Source organism: Megalopta genalis, chromosome 12 (genome assembly GCF_051020955.1).
Source record: "Megalopta genalis isolate 19385.01 chromosome 12, iyMegGena1_principal, whole genome shotgun sequence".
Lineage (NCBI taxonomy): Eukaryota > Metazoa > Arthropoda > Insecta > Hymenoptera > Halictidae > Megalopta > Megalopta genalis.
In genome coordinates, this window is record NC_135024.1 from 6,040,233 (window position 1) to 6,058,047 (window position 17,815).

At 46.9% G+C, this 17,815-nt stretch overlaps 2 protein-coding genes across 11 annotated transcripts in view; one reads left to right on the forward strand and one right to left on the reverse strand.

Moving 5' to 3' along the window:
* Positions 1 to 9,636, forward strand: part of LOC117217424 (choline transporter-like protein 1) — a 93,097-nt gene extending 83,461 nt beyond the window's left edge. For 5 of the 6 annotated variants that reach the window (XM_033465016.2, XM_033465017.2, XM_076525772.1 and 2 more), the window contains 12 exons: positions 505 to 631; positions 1,998 to 2,061; positions 2,136 to 2,244; positions 2,374 to 2,485; positions 3,428 to 3,547; positions 4,895 to 5,017; positions 5,102 to 5,208; positions 5,636 to 5,892; positions 7,212 to 7,378; positions 7,447 to 7,539; positions 7,622 to 7,714; positions 7,785 to 9,636. In XM_033465016.2, the coding sequence (XP_033320907.2) occupies positions 505 to 631; positions 1,998 to 2,061; positions 2,136 to 2,244; positions 2,374 to 2,485; positions 3,428 to 3,547; positions 4,895 to 5,017; positions 5,102 to 5,208; positions 5,636 to 5,892; positions 7,212 to 7,378; positions 7,447 to 7,539; positions 7,622 to 7,714; positions 7,785 to 7,853 (1,441 nt within the window). In that variant the 3' untranslated portion in view covers positions 7,854 to 9,636. The remainder of the gene's footprint in view (positions 1 to 504; positions 632 to 1,997; positions 2,062 to 2,135; positions 2,245 to 2,373; positions 2,486 to 3,427; positions 3,548 to 4,894; positions 5,018 to 5,101; positions 5,209 to 5,635; positions 5,893 to 7,211; positions 7,379 to 7,446; positions 7,540 to 7,621; positions 7,715 to 7,784) is intronic. The other variant, XM_033465020.2, reaches the window with a different exon arrangement.
* A 972-nt stretch (positions 9,637 to 10,608) lies between these two features.
* The window catches only part of Snrk (SNF related kinase), a 42,515-nt gene continuing 35,308 nt past the window's right edge, over positions 10,609 to 17,815 (reverse strand). For all 5 annotated transcript variants that reach the window (XM_033464977.2, XM_033464976.2, XM_033464974.2 and 2 more), the window contains exon 8: positions 10,609 to 17,791. In XM_033464977.2, the coding sequence (XP_033320868.2) occupies positions 15,704 to 17,791 (2,088 nt within the window). In that variant the 3' untranslated portion in view covers positions 10,609 to 15,703. The remainder of the gene's footprint in view (positions 17,792 to 17,815) is intronic.

Here is a 17,815-nt window from a genome sequence, read left to right on the forward strand (position 1 = left end):
TCTTCTCAAGTTGCCCATTTTCGTTCTCAAATTGAGGGACAATGCGACAAATTACTCGCAATAATTTTGTCATTTACTGTACAGTTGTTTCTTTTTCACATTGTGTAATTGCGGCTACATTTTTCATATGATTTCAACTGAAGAAAGATATTTGGCTGTACATTGGAGATAGTAACGCGAAGGAAACCGCAGTCAAACTGTCCGCAAAAATAGAACGTTCCAATAAGTTAACCGCATTAGAGACAAATAAATTGTGTTGCCCGAAGCCACGGACTTGCTAATCGCATTGTCTCGCTATCATTGTAGCAATGTAAGGACTGATACGGTTCGAAAACGCAGACGGTTGGTAATGTAATTTACGTCGGCGGAAGTGGCTTCGAGCAACCGTTGGATTTTCATCCGGCCATGACACTTTAATGCGTTCTGCGGCAACGGTCAGAGTTACTGTTTTCTATTGTCGTCTTTGAAATGATTTATTCCGCTGGCTGTTCCACTTTGCAACAGGGTAGTGTTCCTGAATCGATGCGTGCTGAATCAAGCGCCCGAAACAGGCAGCTCCATCATCAAGAAACTTGGTTTGGAAAATTTCTACAAGGTCGGTAGCAACATTTTCAGTAAAAGTCGAGTACAAGTACGTATTGTGACCGTGTTTGAACGTAGATGTTTTGTGCTTAACCATCACAGTGTGATCATCGGTTGCTAAATAATGGTAGCAGTGATCGAGGGGTGGCAACCCTTAGCAAAACGAGTAGGGTGTGGTCAAAGAAGAAAATTCGTTTGATCGATTACAACAGCTACTAAGAGCAGTCTCGCTCCGATTAAAAATAAATTGTTGTTTCATCCTAATAAAATATGATTAAGACGTTCGAGTAATAGCTCGACATTGGCGACGCTAATTGACGCTATAAATATGCCAGCTGGTCACTCGATTTTAATTGACCTTACCCTGCGATTCGCGTGATAATTAATTCCTCCCATCAATGAAGGGTTGACAGCGCAATACGCGGAAAAATATTATAAAATAGTCAATGAGTTTCGCTTGTTTAATCAGTTAGTTGTTGCGGCCACTTTGAAAACTGTGCGCCCAAAATGTGTCGCAAAAAGTAAGCGATGACGAGTATACTATCTACCAGTGTATAAATATATGTATAATATACGAGACACAGAATAGTACCTAACTATACTAAATATATACAGTTTATTCATAATAATGATTTATATATTTCTATTCGTTCGTTTTATTTCGACTTGGCCTAGAAATATTCAAAAGATCTTAAAATTTACGAATACAATTTTAATTTTAGTATACTAGAATATTTTATTTCAAAAATTTAATTTATTTTAATTCAATTTATTTTAATTTAATTGAAATATTTTATTTTAAATTTAATTTTAGTATACTCGACAAAAACAGCTGACTGATTAACACTTGTCCATGCCTGGATCGAGGAGTTCGATGGATCCAGCAGCATCTGTACAATTTCAATCATTCCAAAGCATCAAATATAAAACCGATAATGTTAGCTGCAGCGTAAATGCGCAGAGCAGTCGGTTTAGATCGTTCGGTAAAAACCGTCACATTAAGTCGATTTACAGCTTCCGCGAAAGGTATTGCCGCGGAAGCGAATTACGTTATACCATTTAACCCCCAACTGTTAGGGTGGAGTTAATTAAACCTCGATCAGGAAAATGGGTGGGCTACATGCTACTCGTCCGACCATACGTGTGACGTTCCCCCCGCATCGTTGCTGCTCCCCGGCAATTCGAAAATCTAAACAGCGCGAAGCAACCGTTTTTGTTTGTCGTCGATCCGTATTTCTTGTGTTATTCCATCCATAGTTCAGCAGGCGTGCGCGGCCGTGCGCATGAAGCTTGAAAATAGATTAGGCGCTTGTGCGACCGGAAACACGTCTCGGTGAAATTAGCGTATCGCAGTTAATCCTAATCGAAAATTGTTCGGGTGTGTAGCCTCTAACAAATTCTGGAAATGATTTCAGGAAGCGTCGAGGGACCTGACTGTCGCATGGCGGGAATTGATCTACCTGCTGCTTATAGCTTTAGGTATGCGTTGCCGGAGCGCGGGCGACCGTAATCTCCGTTCGGCATTCTTCTAATTTTTCTCGAACGACTTTCAGCTATCTCCCTCGGAATCTTAATTGCGTTCCGGTATGTGGTGCAGTGGGTCGTTTACATTGTCTTAATCGGCGCCATTCTCGCCTGTATCGGTGGCTCGGCGTACCTCTGGTAAGCGCATCCCTTCTCCGCCGAGATTTATCTAGACACGATAGACCGCGTGACTGGCGATATAACAGTCGCCACCGTTCCACCCGTCTCTTTCGGGTTACTCTATCGCCGGGCATTATGTTTCTTTAGGCTCGCGTGGTACGCCGAGAAGAAGGCGGTCGACGCTGGCCAAGGATTACTTGACGAGGATTCCAGCCAGACGGCTTACTTCATTTATGCAGTAGCTTTGTCCACCGTCACTGTAAGAATCGTTCCTTCCTACACAGAAACAAACCGTATCGCGCACCCCGCTAACTACACAGGGTGTAGTCAGTCCGACCTTTTAGACCATTGTTCCCTAATTTTTACCTATCTTGTTCGCTTCGTTTCAACGCGCGTACCGAACACTTTCCGTCGGATATTAGCTCCTCTTGATATCAGAGTTCAGGCAAGATTTTATTCGGCTGACGTAAATACTTAACGATTCTAATAAGTAATTGAAATTGAACCGATGCTGAACGTATTCGTATAAACGTATTCTTGTGAAATTACGTGAAAACGGAAACAGTCGACGATCATTCTCCCGTTATTATTTGATTGCTTTTACAATCTCTATTCGAACAGAGAATTATGCGAATAATTTATCCGAATAAATATTTAGAATAATTTATGAAATAATGAATAATCGTTATTCGACTGATAGGGATTCACTCGGATCATTGCCTTGGATAAACATTCATTCGAAACATTTCGAATAATGCCCAACTATGCTTAATAAAATTGTCATATTAAAGGAGATTTTTTGATTGTTGAAGATCATCGGTAAATGGAATAACAATCGTGAAGTAATAATTCAGCTAGACTCGCCCAAATACACCTTGTGCGAGGATAAAAGCGTATTATAATTGGCGATGATTATGACAGTTGGCTTAAATCGTATATTTTTTTTATGTCGAGACATTCATTTTTGCCACTTCAATAGTTAAATTACCAAACGAGAAAAACTCAGTACCTTTAACTGGAACCACTTTCATAATTACCAGCGAATATCGTAGGACTTTCGGAGCTTCTGTCGCAGCAAAATTAATGTCCGTTCGGTGACATTTGACTGGAAACTAGCAGCGTTTAAACTCCCGAGTCCCAAGAAACTACCGAATTCTCGGGAGCGAAGAAAGTTTCGCGTACTCAGTGCCACGATTTACAGGTCATCACGCTTCTGATCGTCCTGGTGATGCGAAAAAGAATCGCCCTCGTGATGCAGCTGTTCCGCGAAGCGGGGAAAGCGGTCTACGCGATGCCGGCTCTGCTTCTCCAACCGATATACGTAAATATTCGATAACAGTGCGATGCGGTGCTTACTCGTGAAAGCAAAAGGACACTCAGCTGCGTTTAGCATATGAAATAATCTCGAGTGTTTCAAAGAATATTTCAGGGGGGCGGTCTCGGAATTGCGTTGCTGCAATTAGGACATAATTGAACTTGGCGCGAAAAGCATATTAAATTTCGAATCTTTATTCGAGTTCCTCTTTCCGTAGATTCCTCTGTAAAATGTAAATAGACAAATTGTTTCGTTCGGTAAAAACATCCTCTTTGTGTAGATAAATAGAGATGTCATCGTTAAACTGTGGATCTTTATGCAAATTTGTAATTTCATACGTTATTTTGTAAACATTAGAATTATAGAAAAATTCTCCCATTAAAAGATTACTTATAGTAACAGGAAAATAATGCCATTAGTTCTTGTTACTTTATGCATTTTCTTGCATATTAGAGATTCGAACATGCTATGATTGCTTTAGATTCGCAGCCTAGTCATCAGTATTTGTTATAGTTTACGCATTCACATGTCATATAAATGCATAGAAATCTGCGGCCTACCTATTACAGTCAACGATGACTCAACCATAAGCTAACAGAGTATGATATACATATGTACGTCTAAATAATGTCCGAGTACTATACCGTTGAATTGTTTTCTAATTTTACTGACGTGATCTTGAGACGACCACCCACTGACAATTCGTGTGTAACATGATTTTAACGTGATTTGCCAATTGCGAACACCTGCAGAAACGTACCAGACAAATAAAATTGCCATAAAACGAATGTTATTGTCAAGTATACATTATACTTAACATAATGTAATAATCTAATTAATAATAGTATACATCAATATGTATACTATGTTGCTATAATACGAGAGAATTAGGAGGGTCAAAGTAAGTCAGACGTAAGTCACGCTTTCCTCATTGTGAAAAACAAGAAGTATCATTGTTTACTAAACAAGCTTATCGTTAAATTAATCTGTAGCAACTGTATAATTTATTTCACGTGTCTTTGTAACATTTTGTCACTTCACAGAACACAAGCCAAAATTTTCGAAGATGCGTCTTACGTCGCTACGACACTCTAACCGAATTCAATTATTGATTAAATTCTGGAAAACGGGAAGCAATAGCAAACACGAGTCCACGTAACGAGTAACAATACTTTGCTAAGATTCGTCGTTGCTTAAAAACAAACAGAACGCGTACGCGATTGCAAGCAACGATGAAAAGATTCAGGTGTAGACGCACCCTCTGCCGTGTATTCATATGCAAACGAGTATGAAACGTGGATACTTTCACGATACGCATAGGCTATCGCGAACGATGCGGAATCGTGCTTTCAGACCTATCTGCTGATCGGTTTCGTGGTGTGCGCGTGGGTGTACTGCATGCTGTGGATCGAGAGCGCGGGCAACATCCACATGAAGAAAAATCATGTCCACTTCGAGAAAGACGGCCTCTTGATCGTAAGTATAGCGATCGAACGGCCGTTACGGCCGTGATAGCGAGCGCGGGGCATTAAAGTGCGCGAACCGCTCTGTGTTTTGCAGGCGAGCAGGTGGTACAACTTGTTCTTCTTTTTCGTGACCTGCGAGTTCCTTCTCGGCTGTCAGCACGTTGTCGTCGCCTGCGCGGTTGCACGGTGGTTCTTCACCAGGTGACACTTTGATCAATATCATAGTTTGCCGGTGGATTGCTTCCCGCGAGGGGGAATCTCCATGGACACCGTTCGCGGCCGCCTAACCGCGTTGGACCTCCGCGACGCGAATAATCCTTTCGCCCCGATATTCTCGGATCATTCGCGGATCCCGCGTTTAAACTTGATCTTAGTCCCCGCCGATACGATCGTTTGAACGCGCAACGATACCGAGATACGATCCCGGTTGCCGGAAGAAAGTCCACGAATGACAATCGTCGAAGCCAATTCCCGTGTAATCGGTTCCCGGTTAATCGAATTCTTAATTGTCCCCGTTTAACGTGCGCGTGCCGTGGGAAATTCCCCGATTAACGACCGTCAGATCGCGGAGAGCAATCCGGCGCGGGTAACGACAAACTTCATTAAAGGATATATTTTCTGGTCGCAGGGACAAGAAGCGGCTCTCGTTCGCTGTAACGCGCGGCTTCGGTTATCTCGTGCGATATCACTTAGGTACGGTCGCGTTCGGCGCATTGGTTATTGGTATAGTTCGGTTCATAAGAGCGATAATTTCCTTCGTCCAAAATCGCCTGAAGCAGTACGATAACGACCTAGTGAGGGGAATATTGTGCTGCTGTCAATGTTGCCTCTGGTGTTTCGAGTGCGCTCTGAAGTTCCTCACCAGGAACGCTTACATCGAAACAGGTATTAACTGCTTAAGTACGCCGACGTATCCAGCGCGGATCTATTCGAGCATCTCCGTTCCGTGCGAATTCACTGAAAAATTATCTAACCCCAACACGGTGGAAGTGCACCGATACATTAATTTCGTTAGCAATTCTCTAGGAGACCGTGTCTTCATCGTTTTGATTGGTTTAGCAGCTCCACCGTTAAATTCGATTTGTTCTGCGTGCTGCCTTGTGCAACAAACGCAAGAGCACAGTGAATTTCAAAGTTATCGGCACGGGGATGTGTTCCGAAATATTCCTGAATCGATAAAAGTAACGAACGATAATAAGATATTTTTGAGCTTACAGGGGTATCGGTGCACGCTGTTAACTAATTGATAGTTTGTAATTTAAATTATTGCGAGAGTTTTTTATTTTTCACTTTTTTTACCTTTCGAGACGTTTCAGTAATATTTCTAACCGTACAGTAAATTTTCTGTCACCAATTTTATTGCTTTATTTCATTTTATCTACCGTTATAATTAATACAAGGAACCGTGTCTGTAAATTTATTAGCTTGAGAAAGCATATCATTATTTTTCTCTGTCCATGGTAAATGTAATTTCACTTTTGTTTCACTTAATTAGATTAAAAAGAAATTGAATATACTTTTGTAAACCCTTCAACCAACACTCATCTGTGCTAATAATTTTGAAACGTACTGTACATACAACATTTTGAAGAAGGCAGTAGCAACAGTTGTGACCACAGAAACGATCTTTCTAATTAATAATTAATTAAATATGCACAGCTGCTGAAAAGCTAGAATCACGTTACACGAATGAAGAACGCTATCGCGCGGATCTAATCACGCTACAACAAGAAAGAAACGCAGGATACTAATTAGTAGACTGCGAATTTTTATGCAAAATAATTGTACGTACTAATTACAAGATACAGAAGCTCCACTGACACTTGCTTCTTCTCTTAATAATTTTAATCACTTGGAAGCAATATGCAACAACATTTTCAAATTCTTTGAACACGTATTACGCTGTTTTATATTCAATCTACTCGCTGTTGTCACAACTGCATGAAATCCGCAGGCCGCTGGTTACAAAATAAAAATTCTCCGCGAGAAGAAAGCGGCGTGCATCTAAAGAAATAAAATAGATTTCACGGAGTGCGGGGAATACTTTTAAGGTTCAGCAATGTTGCGCGCAAGGCATCGCGCTGTCTTTTCCCGCACGGGTGAATAAAGAATCCGGGGAGAAGGTCGTGCGAATGAAATAGCCGAGATACGCGGTCTGATAACGAAATGCGCAGGCTAAAGATGCGATAACGGTGCCGTTGCAGCGATCTACGGGTGCAACTTCTGCACGGGAGGAAGGAAGGCGTTCATTGCGTTGGGGAGCAACATTTTAAGGGTCGCCGCCATTAACAGCGTCGGCGACTTTGTCCTCTTTCTGGGAAAGGTTCTGGTCGTTACATTAACGATCGTCTCGGGCATTTATCTGGTGCAGGTACGCGTTAGCATCGCGAATATATTCCCGGGCAGTTCGGCGGGCTCCTAATTTTCTTGTGCACTTAGAAAAAGGAGGGCCTGCACCATCCGTGGGTGCCGATAGCGGTGGCCGGGCTGTTCGCGTTCCTGGTGGCGCATTGCTTCATCTCCATCTACGAGGTAAATCGATCGCGGGCTGGGTGCGAAAAAAGACCCCGACTGAACGATCGCGACCGTTTAACACCGATTCTGTCGTTTGCAGATGGTGATCGACACCATATTCATCTGCTTCTGCGAGGACTGCGAGAAAAACGACGGCATCAGTAGGCCCTACTTCATGAGCCGTGGATTAATGGTGATTGGAGCCGACGTCGATTCGTTGCACGCATCGGGAACCGATATTAATAAGTTCGCTTTTGTTCCAGGAATTCGTCGAGAACAGCAAGAAGGCGCTGAATTATCTGGATCACCCGCCATCCAGCCCTCGTTCGTAATACCTGAACCGCCGGTATTCGATGAAAACCATCGGAGGGATGCGAGGAACCCGCCCGCCTTCGAAGATCCAGCGAGCAACACGGTTCACACTTGCAACTCCAGGCTTCGCACACCTCTTCCTGTCGCTGTGCTGCTCTTCCCGCGAGTTTTAATAAACGGTCGGGGCGGCCCTCTCGGTTCTCATTTACATGTTGCCACGTGGAGGAAGTCTGCCACGAGCCGCGGACAATTTTGATCGACGTCTGACCTCCTTCCGTATCTTGGCTCCCCGGGCAGGAAGATGGAGAAGGAACTCGAGGATAAGCGAGATAAGCGGGCCAGGGGAAGGCTCGCTGCAGAAAAGACTGATAAAATTGGGAAAGCGTATTGCAGCACGGAGGCTGATCTAGCCGGAGAGGATTCGGCGCGTTGCGAATGCCGTACGCGGTTGCCGTCCCAAAGAAGCCACAATAATCTTGTCGTTCAGTCTTCTTCTGGGTACACATTCTGCTAATTCGAACAGCGTCGTTACTTCTTGAGGAAGCTTGTTGGGACGGCCGGCCGACAGCCGAAGAAGGAATCCGTCGACCTAGATCCGGACAGCTCAATTACTCAGTCAAGAGACGGTCCGGCATTCTATTCGGCCCGTTCTTTTCCTCCTCTCGGACGCCACACGCGCCGCCTCCGAATGGTAGACAGGTCAAATTGTCTGGGACTTAAGGTGTCCTCTCCGTGCCGCGGTACACGTAAGTTTTAGACAGCGTCGGTAACGCGCGCATTGTTCTTCCAAACGGAGGACGAACAGCATCGCTGCTTCTGTCGTTGCCTTCGACTCGCTGACCTCGGCTGATCCGGCGGCGGCCGCAGCTTTCGATTGCGTACATCCGAACAAAAGCGTTCACATTCCCATAAACGATGCTCCGCGATCACCGAAGAGTTCTTGTATTTTTTCATAGCCGGTCGTCGCACAACGACGCGTTTAAGATAGACTTAGGAACGCCGTTTCTATACATTTACTGCGTTTGGTATCGTCGGCACCGCTACCGTCGCGCGGTGCCGTATTTTACATGTACGAGCATAGTGTTCCCTTGTTACACGACGCACAGATAACGATCAAATTTACTTTCGAGCTCTCGACTTGTAGTAGACGAGCGGATTCTACTTAAGAAACGAGTTTACTTAACGCGTATACATATATATTGCGAATAATATAATATATGTGTGTAATAAATGTGCTTCGAATCTTCGATCGCTCTTGGAATCGGTGTTTAGAAATCTAGATTAAAATTCAAGATCTGCATCGGTGTCTTTATAAAGTTTAATAGGTGGATTCGTGTGTTAATGTATGTCGAGTGTAACGAGGGAATACCGTGCGATTCGGATAGCAGAGGCGGCGATGAATCGCCGCGAGAAGCGCGCGAAATTGGCGATATTTTGTAAAAAAAAATTTCGAACTGGACACCGTGGATCGCCACAGGAACAGTTTGAAAGGCTGCCAGGAATGGCGTGCGGTATTAGATCAAAGGCGATAGCGCGAGCAAACCGCGCGGCAGATACGCGGCGCGATAATGCGCGACTATCCGGGTAATTGCAGGTACATCGATCGCCATGTTGTATATAGTTTTTCACGCGAGCCAGCCCACCAATGATGTGTTTCCTTCACACCGTATGTCACACCGTTTTTTGATAATCGATTCATCCACGGCGAACAAACTTCATTTCTGTACGCGGAAGCGCTCGCGGCTGCGTGTTGATCAAATACTTGATAGTATTACAATTTTAATAAAAATCGTTTGAAAGTAAGCTTCTGGTGCGTTCTTCTTGACAACGTTGCATTTACAACGCGACCTCGATCGTAACACTGAACGTGCCGACCGCTAAAACTGCTTCCGTCTCATCTTATATAAATTGTAAGATCGCTTTTATTTAGAACAAATGCAATTTTGATGACAATATATTCTTGAATAAAAAATTTAGTTCATCGTTTTCCACAAAAGCATCGCGTTGCGATTGCAATAATTCTAAAATAAAAAGATTGTATTAGGTCTACCGGAAAGCTCTGTCCGTTTAAGAAATGAAAGGAAATAATAGATTTTTCATAAATTTAGTAATATTTGTATATATTGTACAATATAATTTCCGTCGTTACTTATGACCTTTTGCCAGCGTGATGGCAATTTGTGAGCAACATTTTTCAAAAATATATGTCTCATATGAATATGTGCATATCTACTGAAATTTGCAATGACATTATCCGACAGAACTTTCCGGTAGATCTAATAAATCTTTGGTTAAAAATTTGGTTAATCGCTTTTCACGAAAGCATCATTGCGATTGCAATAATCCTAAAATAGAAAATTATAAATCTGTCTATTAACCGGCGATGGTACGTTTAGTGTTAAATTCATTTCACGGATTATTTCATTGTCAACAGCGAAGCAGGTGAAACATTTGAAACCAAACGGAGGACTTACCTTGTTCGAAGAGGATCCTTCAAACGTACAGACGGCTCAAAAAGAAATGCTGTCTTCTGTGAACGCGAGACCTCGAAAAGAAACGATCACACTTTCAGAACAGTACTTTCGATGATTTATTAGCGGAGCGTCGTAATTCTGCACCGCGACGAGGTAAAAAAAAAGCGACAAATAAAACAGAACTGTAGATTCAGTGACCTCGCAGCGGTTTTTCTTCCGATCGTCCAATTAAAGAGGAAAGCGACCTCGAACGGTCGCAGGAAACGGAAAACGGGATAGGTCGTCACAGCAGAGCTCGAGATTCGTTACTTTTTCATTTATTCGATTCGGGCACACAGTTATTGCATGAATGATTATGCGTGCCCGTCGACGAAAGGATCGCTCCTCCGTTGGGGCACGCAAGTGGGTCGTTTCGTTACACTCAGCTGGCAGTTAACTTGGGTCGACATTTACGAAATCTAAAGCGGACACTTTGTCGTACATATGTATGTGTATGCTCGCCGTTATTCATTTTTCCTCCTTCTGCTTCTTCTTCATCTTTTCTTTTTTCATATTTTGCGTTTTCGTGACCGAGACTTGGGGGCGCTTGGTGGATCCGTGTATGTGGTATATGTTTTATAATGCGTGTCTCTCTCTCTCTGTGTTTGTGTATGTATTAGACTCGTGTTGTACAGTTTGATCGCGTTGGTTCCGGTGGAAAAAAGATTCACTTACAAAAATTACCTCGGGACATTGTACTATGTGTGGCGTCGTCGTCGTCTCGACGACTGCAACGGGACTAGCGAACATGAGTTAGCGTAACACGGCGCTTCGCCTCGCGAAGCAGGCTTCTCTTGGGGGGGAATAGGCGCGATGCTCTCCTTCGTTCCTCCGAAAGAGATCCCTCGCAAACACGAAAATATCTCTTATTTATCATAGATAGTCTCCGCCGGGGCTAACATAGCAACCCGGTCGCAGGACAGGTCGCCGGGTACAGCTTGCGCGACGATTCGCCGGATCACCTTCTGCAGGTGTACAACAACTTGAAAGTTCCGTGCCGCCAGGTGTCCAACAATATAAGAAACGTTCCGAGCGGAATACGACGTCCGCTCGAATATCGGGCGTCTCGACACCCGGCAACGTATATAGCGCGCCGCTGGTTCCCGTGGCTTTTCAGCTAAACAGCGAGATTCAAGGGTCATGGGTCTGCTCTTCTCCGAGCCTCCGTCGAGCGGAACCGTCCTAATGCCCGTTCGCACCTTCCCGCCGACGCTCTTGAGGACTCGAGGATCTAACGGAGCGTGAATTAACGCGCTGGACATCGACGGAGTCCGCTCCGATTCGCGATTCCGGTCCTCCGCTGCTCGGCTTTCGGAGCTAGGATCAGGATCATCGCGCGCCGCTTCGTTGGCCTCGCCGAGTCATGGTCGCGCGCGATGCAACGCGTCCAACCGAGTTTTATTGTACAATTTGTTCAGTCTTAACCCATCGAACAGGCGAAGATCAGAGAATCGGGGATCGTCGGCAGTGACGACTGAAAAGAACCGCCCCTTCGCGCAGGATGTGTGGATGAACGGGGGCGTGCGAGAACCCGAAAATGTCGGGCCGCGGCGGGTTCCCGAAAGTATCTTGCGATTTCGCGTAGACTCGAAACGACGTTCAACTCTCCAAGAGTACTGGCGAACCACGAAATCGTTGAATTATGAGACATTTCGATACCCGACCCGATACTTTATATTTGGGAATCTTGCGGGCCGGTGTAGTCCCCAAGTATTATTCACCCCAGCAAAATGTTCGATCCGTCCCGAATATTTGGGAATTTTGTGGACGAGCGCAGTCCCAAAATGTCTTTTTTCCTCCTCGAAATTTTGGCGAATCTTGCAACCCTTTAACTACGAAGCACTTTCGGTATCCGACCCGAGAATTTGAGGATTTTACGAACGAGTGTAGTCCGAACCTGTTATCGACCTCCCAAAGCTGATCCTGAGGAATCCCAAAACTCTCGAACTATGAGATACATTTGGTCCGAACCGAGGTTCGGATTCCCGACAGTTTCGGATCCTCCCACACCTCCAATAATAAATAAATTGCTGCATCACGGGTACACGTGACTCGGCATACACGATCACGCGTTCGTTCGCACACTCGACGCGCTTGGTGCTATTTTCTCGGCCTATCAGGGGTCTACAGTTCGCTTCGACGAGGAAAGGAGATCGGAACTTGAAGATCGAAATCGTGGTTTTAGGAAACGGCGATCGCCCATTTGTTTTATCGCAGACTTTAACAGGTTGCTGACAGTTTCATCGATTCGAGGCTGCGTTGGTACCGTCAAGATGATTTTATGGTAGAGGTTGTCGTTCGTTTGATACGTGTCTGCCGTATTCTCACCGAAAAGCGAAATCGAAATACGCTCTTGGTCTCTTTGCCGATCGGGAGACTGCGGGATTTTCGCGTAAAATACGACAATACATCCAGTTGCGCAGGCTTTCGTCTATGTCAACGACGACAATTTTCTTTCTATAAACAATTTCGCGGCTCGTTTCTCGTACAAATGTCTACCGATCCAGAAACTCAGCCCTAGAAGCGGTGATCATCAGTTTTCTCGCACCCTGTACTATTCGACCCGAATCCCGTACTTTGGCACCAATTAGAACACAAATGCAGGGTACTACTATACAAATGTTCGTTCCGTAATTTTAGTAGATCGAAAGTAATATATCGACGCTCTTCAACTCGTCCGACCTTTCCGCCGCGTTCGATCTCGGCCACTTCATCGTAAACGCGTGAACTCCGCAGTCTGCCGATTAGGTCTCTCGATTGGTGCTGCACTAGGACCTTGTCACCGCGAACTACTAGGTTACAAATATTCCCTGTACCCTGATATGGATTTCCATCTTACTATGTCGCTAAGTGTATAACGATCTACGACGGACACAGTCTTCTTTGAGGGATGAACGAGAGGAATGGAGACAATGTATAAAAACTTGGTGAAAGACGCGGACAGGTGTCGTTCGCTCGCTCGCACGCGAAACAAAACGATGAGACACAATCAAATGAAAGAGCAGATCCGAACTGATCCCAACAGAGGCAGTATAGTACTGAAGTGGTCAACTTCCGATTCACCGAATTTCAAGCATCAATACCGACAACAACCTCTAGACAGCAGACGGTACCAGGGACAACGATGTCAAAGATATCGTTTCGATCTTCAACGGCTGGACCGATCGCTGATACATATAAAAAAAAGTGGGTGGGTATAGGTGGGGGTGGAAAACGCGCGCGCAAAGCGAGAATTCTGCCGAATGACCTGCATTCGATCTTCGAAGCGGTCGAGTCCCGGGATCCAAGAAGCTCCGCGGCGTGTCAGGATCCGTGATCGCCGCGCCGGCAAGATGTGCTTCGCGATTTGTCATGGATCATCGTTCCCGGCGTCGCGCTTCGTGCAGTCGCGATCGTTTGTTTCCCGACGAAGCGGGATTCGCCTTGGTTCGACGACGACGTGTAAGGGTGTCGCGCGGCGCTCAGCCGGCAAGCGCGCGGACACTCGCCGCCATTTGTGTGCCAATATTTGTCTTGAACAGCATGACGAACTTGCGGCGGGAGTGAGTACAAAATGTCGAAGAGTCGGAGAGCAGCTCTCGTTGGGATCCCTCGTCGTTCCAAATCGTTTCTATTCCCATGATCTTCCGATTGCGATGCGAGCTTGTTCCGTCGTCGTTCTCCACTCTGTTTTGGTCCTAGAATGTATCTTCTCAGTCGATAGTAATAGCAGTGTGCACAAGAAACATTGTCTAAATGTAAACCGAGCGGGCAGAAGCTTCGAGAACTTCCAAAAAGAGCTCGCGTGGGGTTCCCGGGATCTAGAGATCGTCTACGTAAGCTACGTTTCAATTTGAACTCTCCTCTCGATTACGCTACGGTCCGAATACAAAACATCGTGAAATCAGTTTCGTTTAAATCGTAATAATACTTCGCTGCCGCGGCTCGCCGACTCGAACCGGCACGTCTCCGAGGCTCCAGGACTCTGGCGACCCTTCCCTGAGGAGCCAAGGCTCCTTCTTCTTCTTCTTATTCTTCTTTCCTGTCGTTCTCTTCTTCGCGTGTAGCACCAGTGACGACGTTTTTATCGAGTTCATATGTGCGTGCGCCGAATCGATATGCACATTATACAAATTCGATGTCGTTTCGCTTGGAACCGCTCGCGGTTTGTTCCGCGATGGTTCAACGGTACGTAGGAAAATACTACGGCGATCTTAAAGAAATATAGAAGTATGGGGGGCAGACAGATAAATAAAAGAGAGGGGGGCAGCTAGAGGAAGACCGTCCACGATCGCGGCACCTCGACGTCCGCGTAACGTCAGGATGATTTGGTTGCGTTGCTACCTCGATACGCTTGGTTTCGCGTGACACGCTTTTAAATAAAGATAATAATAATATTAATCGTAGTCAATAATAATAATAATTATATAATAATATTAATAAACTCTGCAATATTCAATATAGGTTTGTTCACACGGACTAGATACACTTCCCGGCGAGCGACCGATCGATCGATACGCTCTCTATTCCCTCTTGACTCGACCCTTGTGCTCATCGACACGCATCGTTCAAGGCGCGCGCTGGAGAGGGTTAAAGAGGGAGGAGGGTAGGACAAGGAGAGCGAGGCGGAGGAGGTGGGAATGAGCCATGAATCGGTTGAATACATTGACCATTGACGCATGCCGCGCGTAACCACCGGGGTCGTGGCTAACGATTACCACAATCTCGCGTTCGGATGATCCGTTCGCTGTAACTCTACGAATCGCTTCACGTCTGCACACTCGTTGCGTCGTTACGGCCGACCTTTTACGCAACCGCGTGTCTCTCCGCGTTATTAGAAAATAGATTGCACTTGGTGATAACCACGTGGCCTCTCTCTCTCTCTCTCTCTCTCTCTCTATCTTTTTCTCTCTTTTTCTCCGACTTCTCTCCCAGTCCCCGCGTGCCCCGCTCCGTGCCAGTAATCGTTAATCCATTGCAACAAAGGAACATTGCGGCGCGTTCATTGTTGAATCGTTCGATTCTTGTGCCGCGTCGCACACGGTGTTTCTCGCTCCACCTAACAGAAACCATAACTTCGAATGAGATTCGAAAAATCTTAGTAATTTAATTGGCCGATCTTATCCGAAATAAAAAGAAAAAAGATCCACTTGTCGAATAAAATATAGCGAAAGACCGGTCAATTCACCGAATATTACTAACAAGATATGAAGATCTATCTATTCGATTCTAGCTGAACATATTTTCAGCGTAACAAATATATGGTTACGTAATCTCTTTCGAAAATCTTATACGATAATGAAGCTATGGTTTTTGTCTTAGCCACCCTCGTTCCCGAAACACCGTGCATCGGTCCGCTGGCGGCTGTTGCCGCTTCATCAACAGAGGCTGCAGCACTTGGAGGCATCGCCTAGGTGAATGTGACAGACCGTGGGCAGCGCGGTGCACCCTTTTCCCACGACGCTCTCCTGCACCAGGTGCGACAGGCCGAGGTTCTGATTGATGTCGCCGTCACTGCCGCGGTGCTGGTGTTTCACATCGCACCATTGCCGACGTTCCCGCCACTTCTCGTCCGCCGTGGTGCAAAACAGCATGGACTTCGGCGAGGGCGGGCTGACACGGTCGCGGGCGATGCTGCCGCAGGATCGAGCCTTGTACAAGCGTCCTTTACCGAACAAACCTGGCAGAGGCACGCAGAGCTTCTTGTGCACGGCGAAGTAGCGACTGAGCAGCCGAATCTTCCTGTTCTTGCAGTCGTTCCTGTTCATGGAACCATTTCTGTTCTCTTTATCGTTGGACGGTATCTGGTTCACCGAGCCCCCGTTTATGTCCCACCTGTCCTCGCAGCACATCTCGATTCTCTGACAGCAGTCCCTTTGCGGCTCCTGCTTGTTGCACCGGCCGTTCGGGCTGCACCTGTTCTGTCCGTTCGAGGGCGACGACAACGAGGACTTGCCGGTGCTCAGGGACCAGCTCTGCAGCAACCTCTGCCCGAAGCCTTTGGCCTTCTGCATGGTGGCCGCCGCGTGGGACATCGTCTGCGCGATGTTGTGAGAGCCCGTGCTGCTTTGCGACACCGAAGACGACGACGAGGATATACTTTGCACCCCTAACACGGCCGAGTTCCTTGACACGTGACACTGGTTGTGACACGACGAAGGCGCTTCGGCCTCTTGCACCTCGGTGATCCGGTTCAACGACTGACTCTCCCTCAACCGCGTCTCTCCGGCTCTTCTCCTGCCCGCCCGATGCCTTCTTCCGAAGATCACCTGATTCTCCCCGGACCGGTGCCTCCCGCCGGTCGTCGTGGTAGTTGTGGTGGTCGTGTTAGTCGTGTTTCCGTTGTCGTTCTGATTCGTTTCGTTCGAAGGCTCCGTCGTGTGCTCCCCGTTCCCTACGCCTCCACCACCACCGCTTCCGCCACCACTCCCTCCGGGGTCTTGAGAATCGCTGGAGTCGTCGTGACTGTCGCGTCTGGAAGGCAAAGGTTTCGCAGACGCGCCTAACTTGTGCGCCCGCTTCTTCCTGCTCTCGCTGTCGTCGTCGCTGGCGTCCGAGCTCGAACAAGAAGTGGTACGTGTCTTATGGAACTTACTCCGTTTCTGATCGTACCCTGAACTCCTGACCACTCGACACTTGGAACTGCCGCTCTCCGGTGTCGGCACGGCGACCCTGTCCCCGTCCTCCAGGATTTCATTCAAGGTCAGCTGCGGCAACGTCGTCGACGCGCTGCTCGGCGACGGCATCGTCTTGTACTTGGGCGTGAGGGATAATACATTATCGCTTAGAGCCACGGGGCGAAGCGGGATAGGCACCGTCGAGGACTCCGTCAAAATGGTCGTCGTGGTGGCGACCGTGCTGGAGTCGGACGGTTTCGCTGGCAATGCGGATTCCAGGGAACAGCCAGCGGACCGGTGTTGCGCCCCCATCCTCCATTTGTTCGGTGGTACGGGTCCCACCGGTTTCAAGCACTCGGTCACTGACATTGGCCTGGTTTCCGTAGTGGTCTGCTTTCTCGCCCAACCAGGCGGGTCCCCGAGACGGTTCTTCAGGTTCTCCTGGTAGGTGGAGTCGAGCTTTGTTGGCGCAGGTACTTTGTCGAACATGTTGCTTGGCTGGGGCCTACCAGGCGCGTTCAAGTGGTTCGGCGGAGTGACATCGTTGCCGTTGCCGCTGCTCGGACTCGACAGCCTCTCCTTCGCGTCAGTGATTACGGACACGACGCTGCCATCCTTCGGCGCCGCGGTCCGCTGAAGCTTCAGGCTCGGCTTCTCCGGCAGTTGCGACAGCCGGTCCTGCAGGATGTGCGAAAGCTTGCCCTCGGAGCGCGAGCCGCGCCGATTGAACGAGTTCAGCGCGGAGTTGCTGCCCCGCTCGTCGCGACCCGAACACGAAGACACGTCGTCCTCGTCCTCGTCCTCCTCCTCCTGGACGATACTGCACTTCCGAGTGCGGACGTTCTGGAACTGAAAAGGCCATCTTTTTTCCCA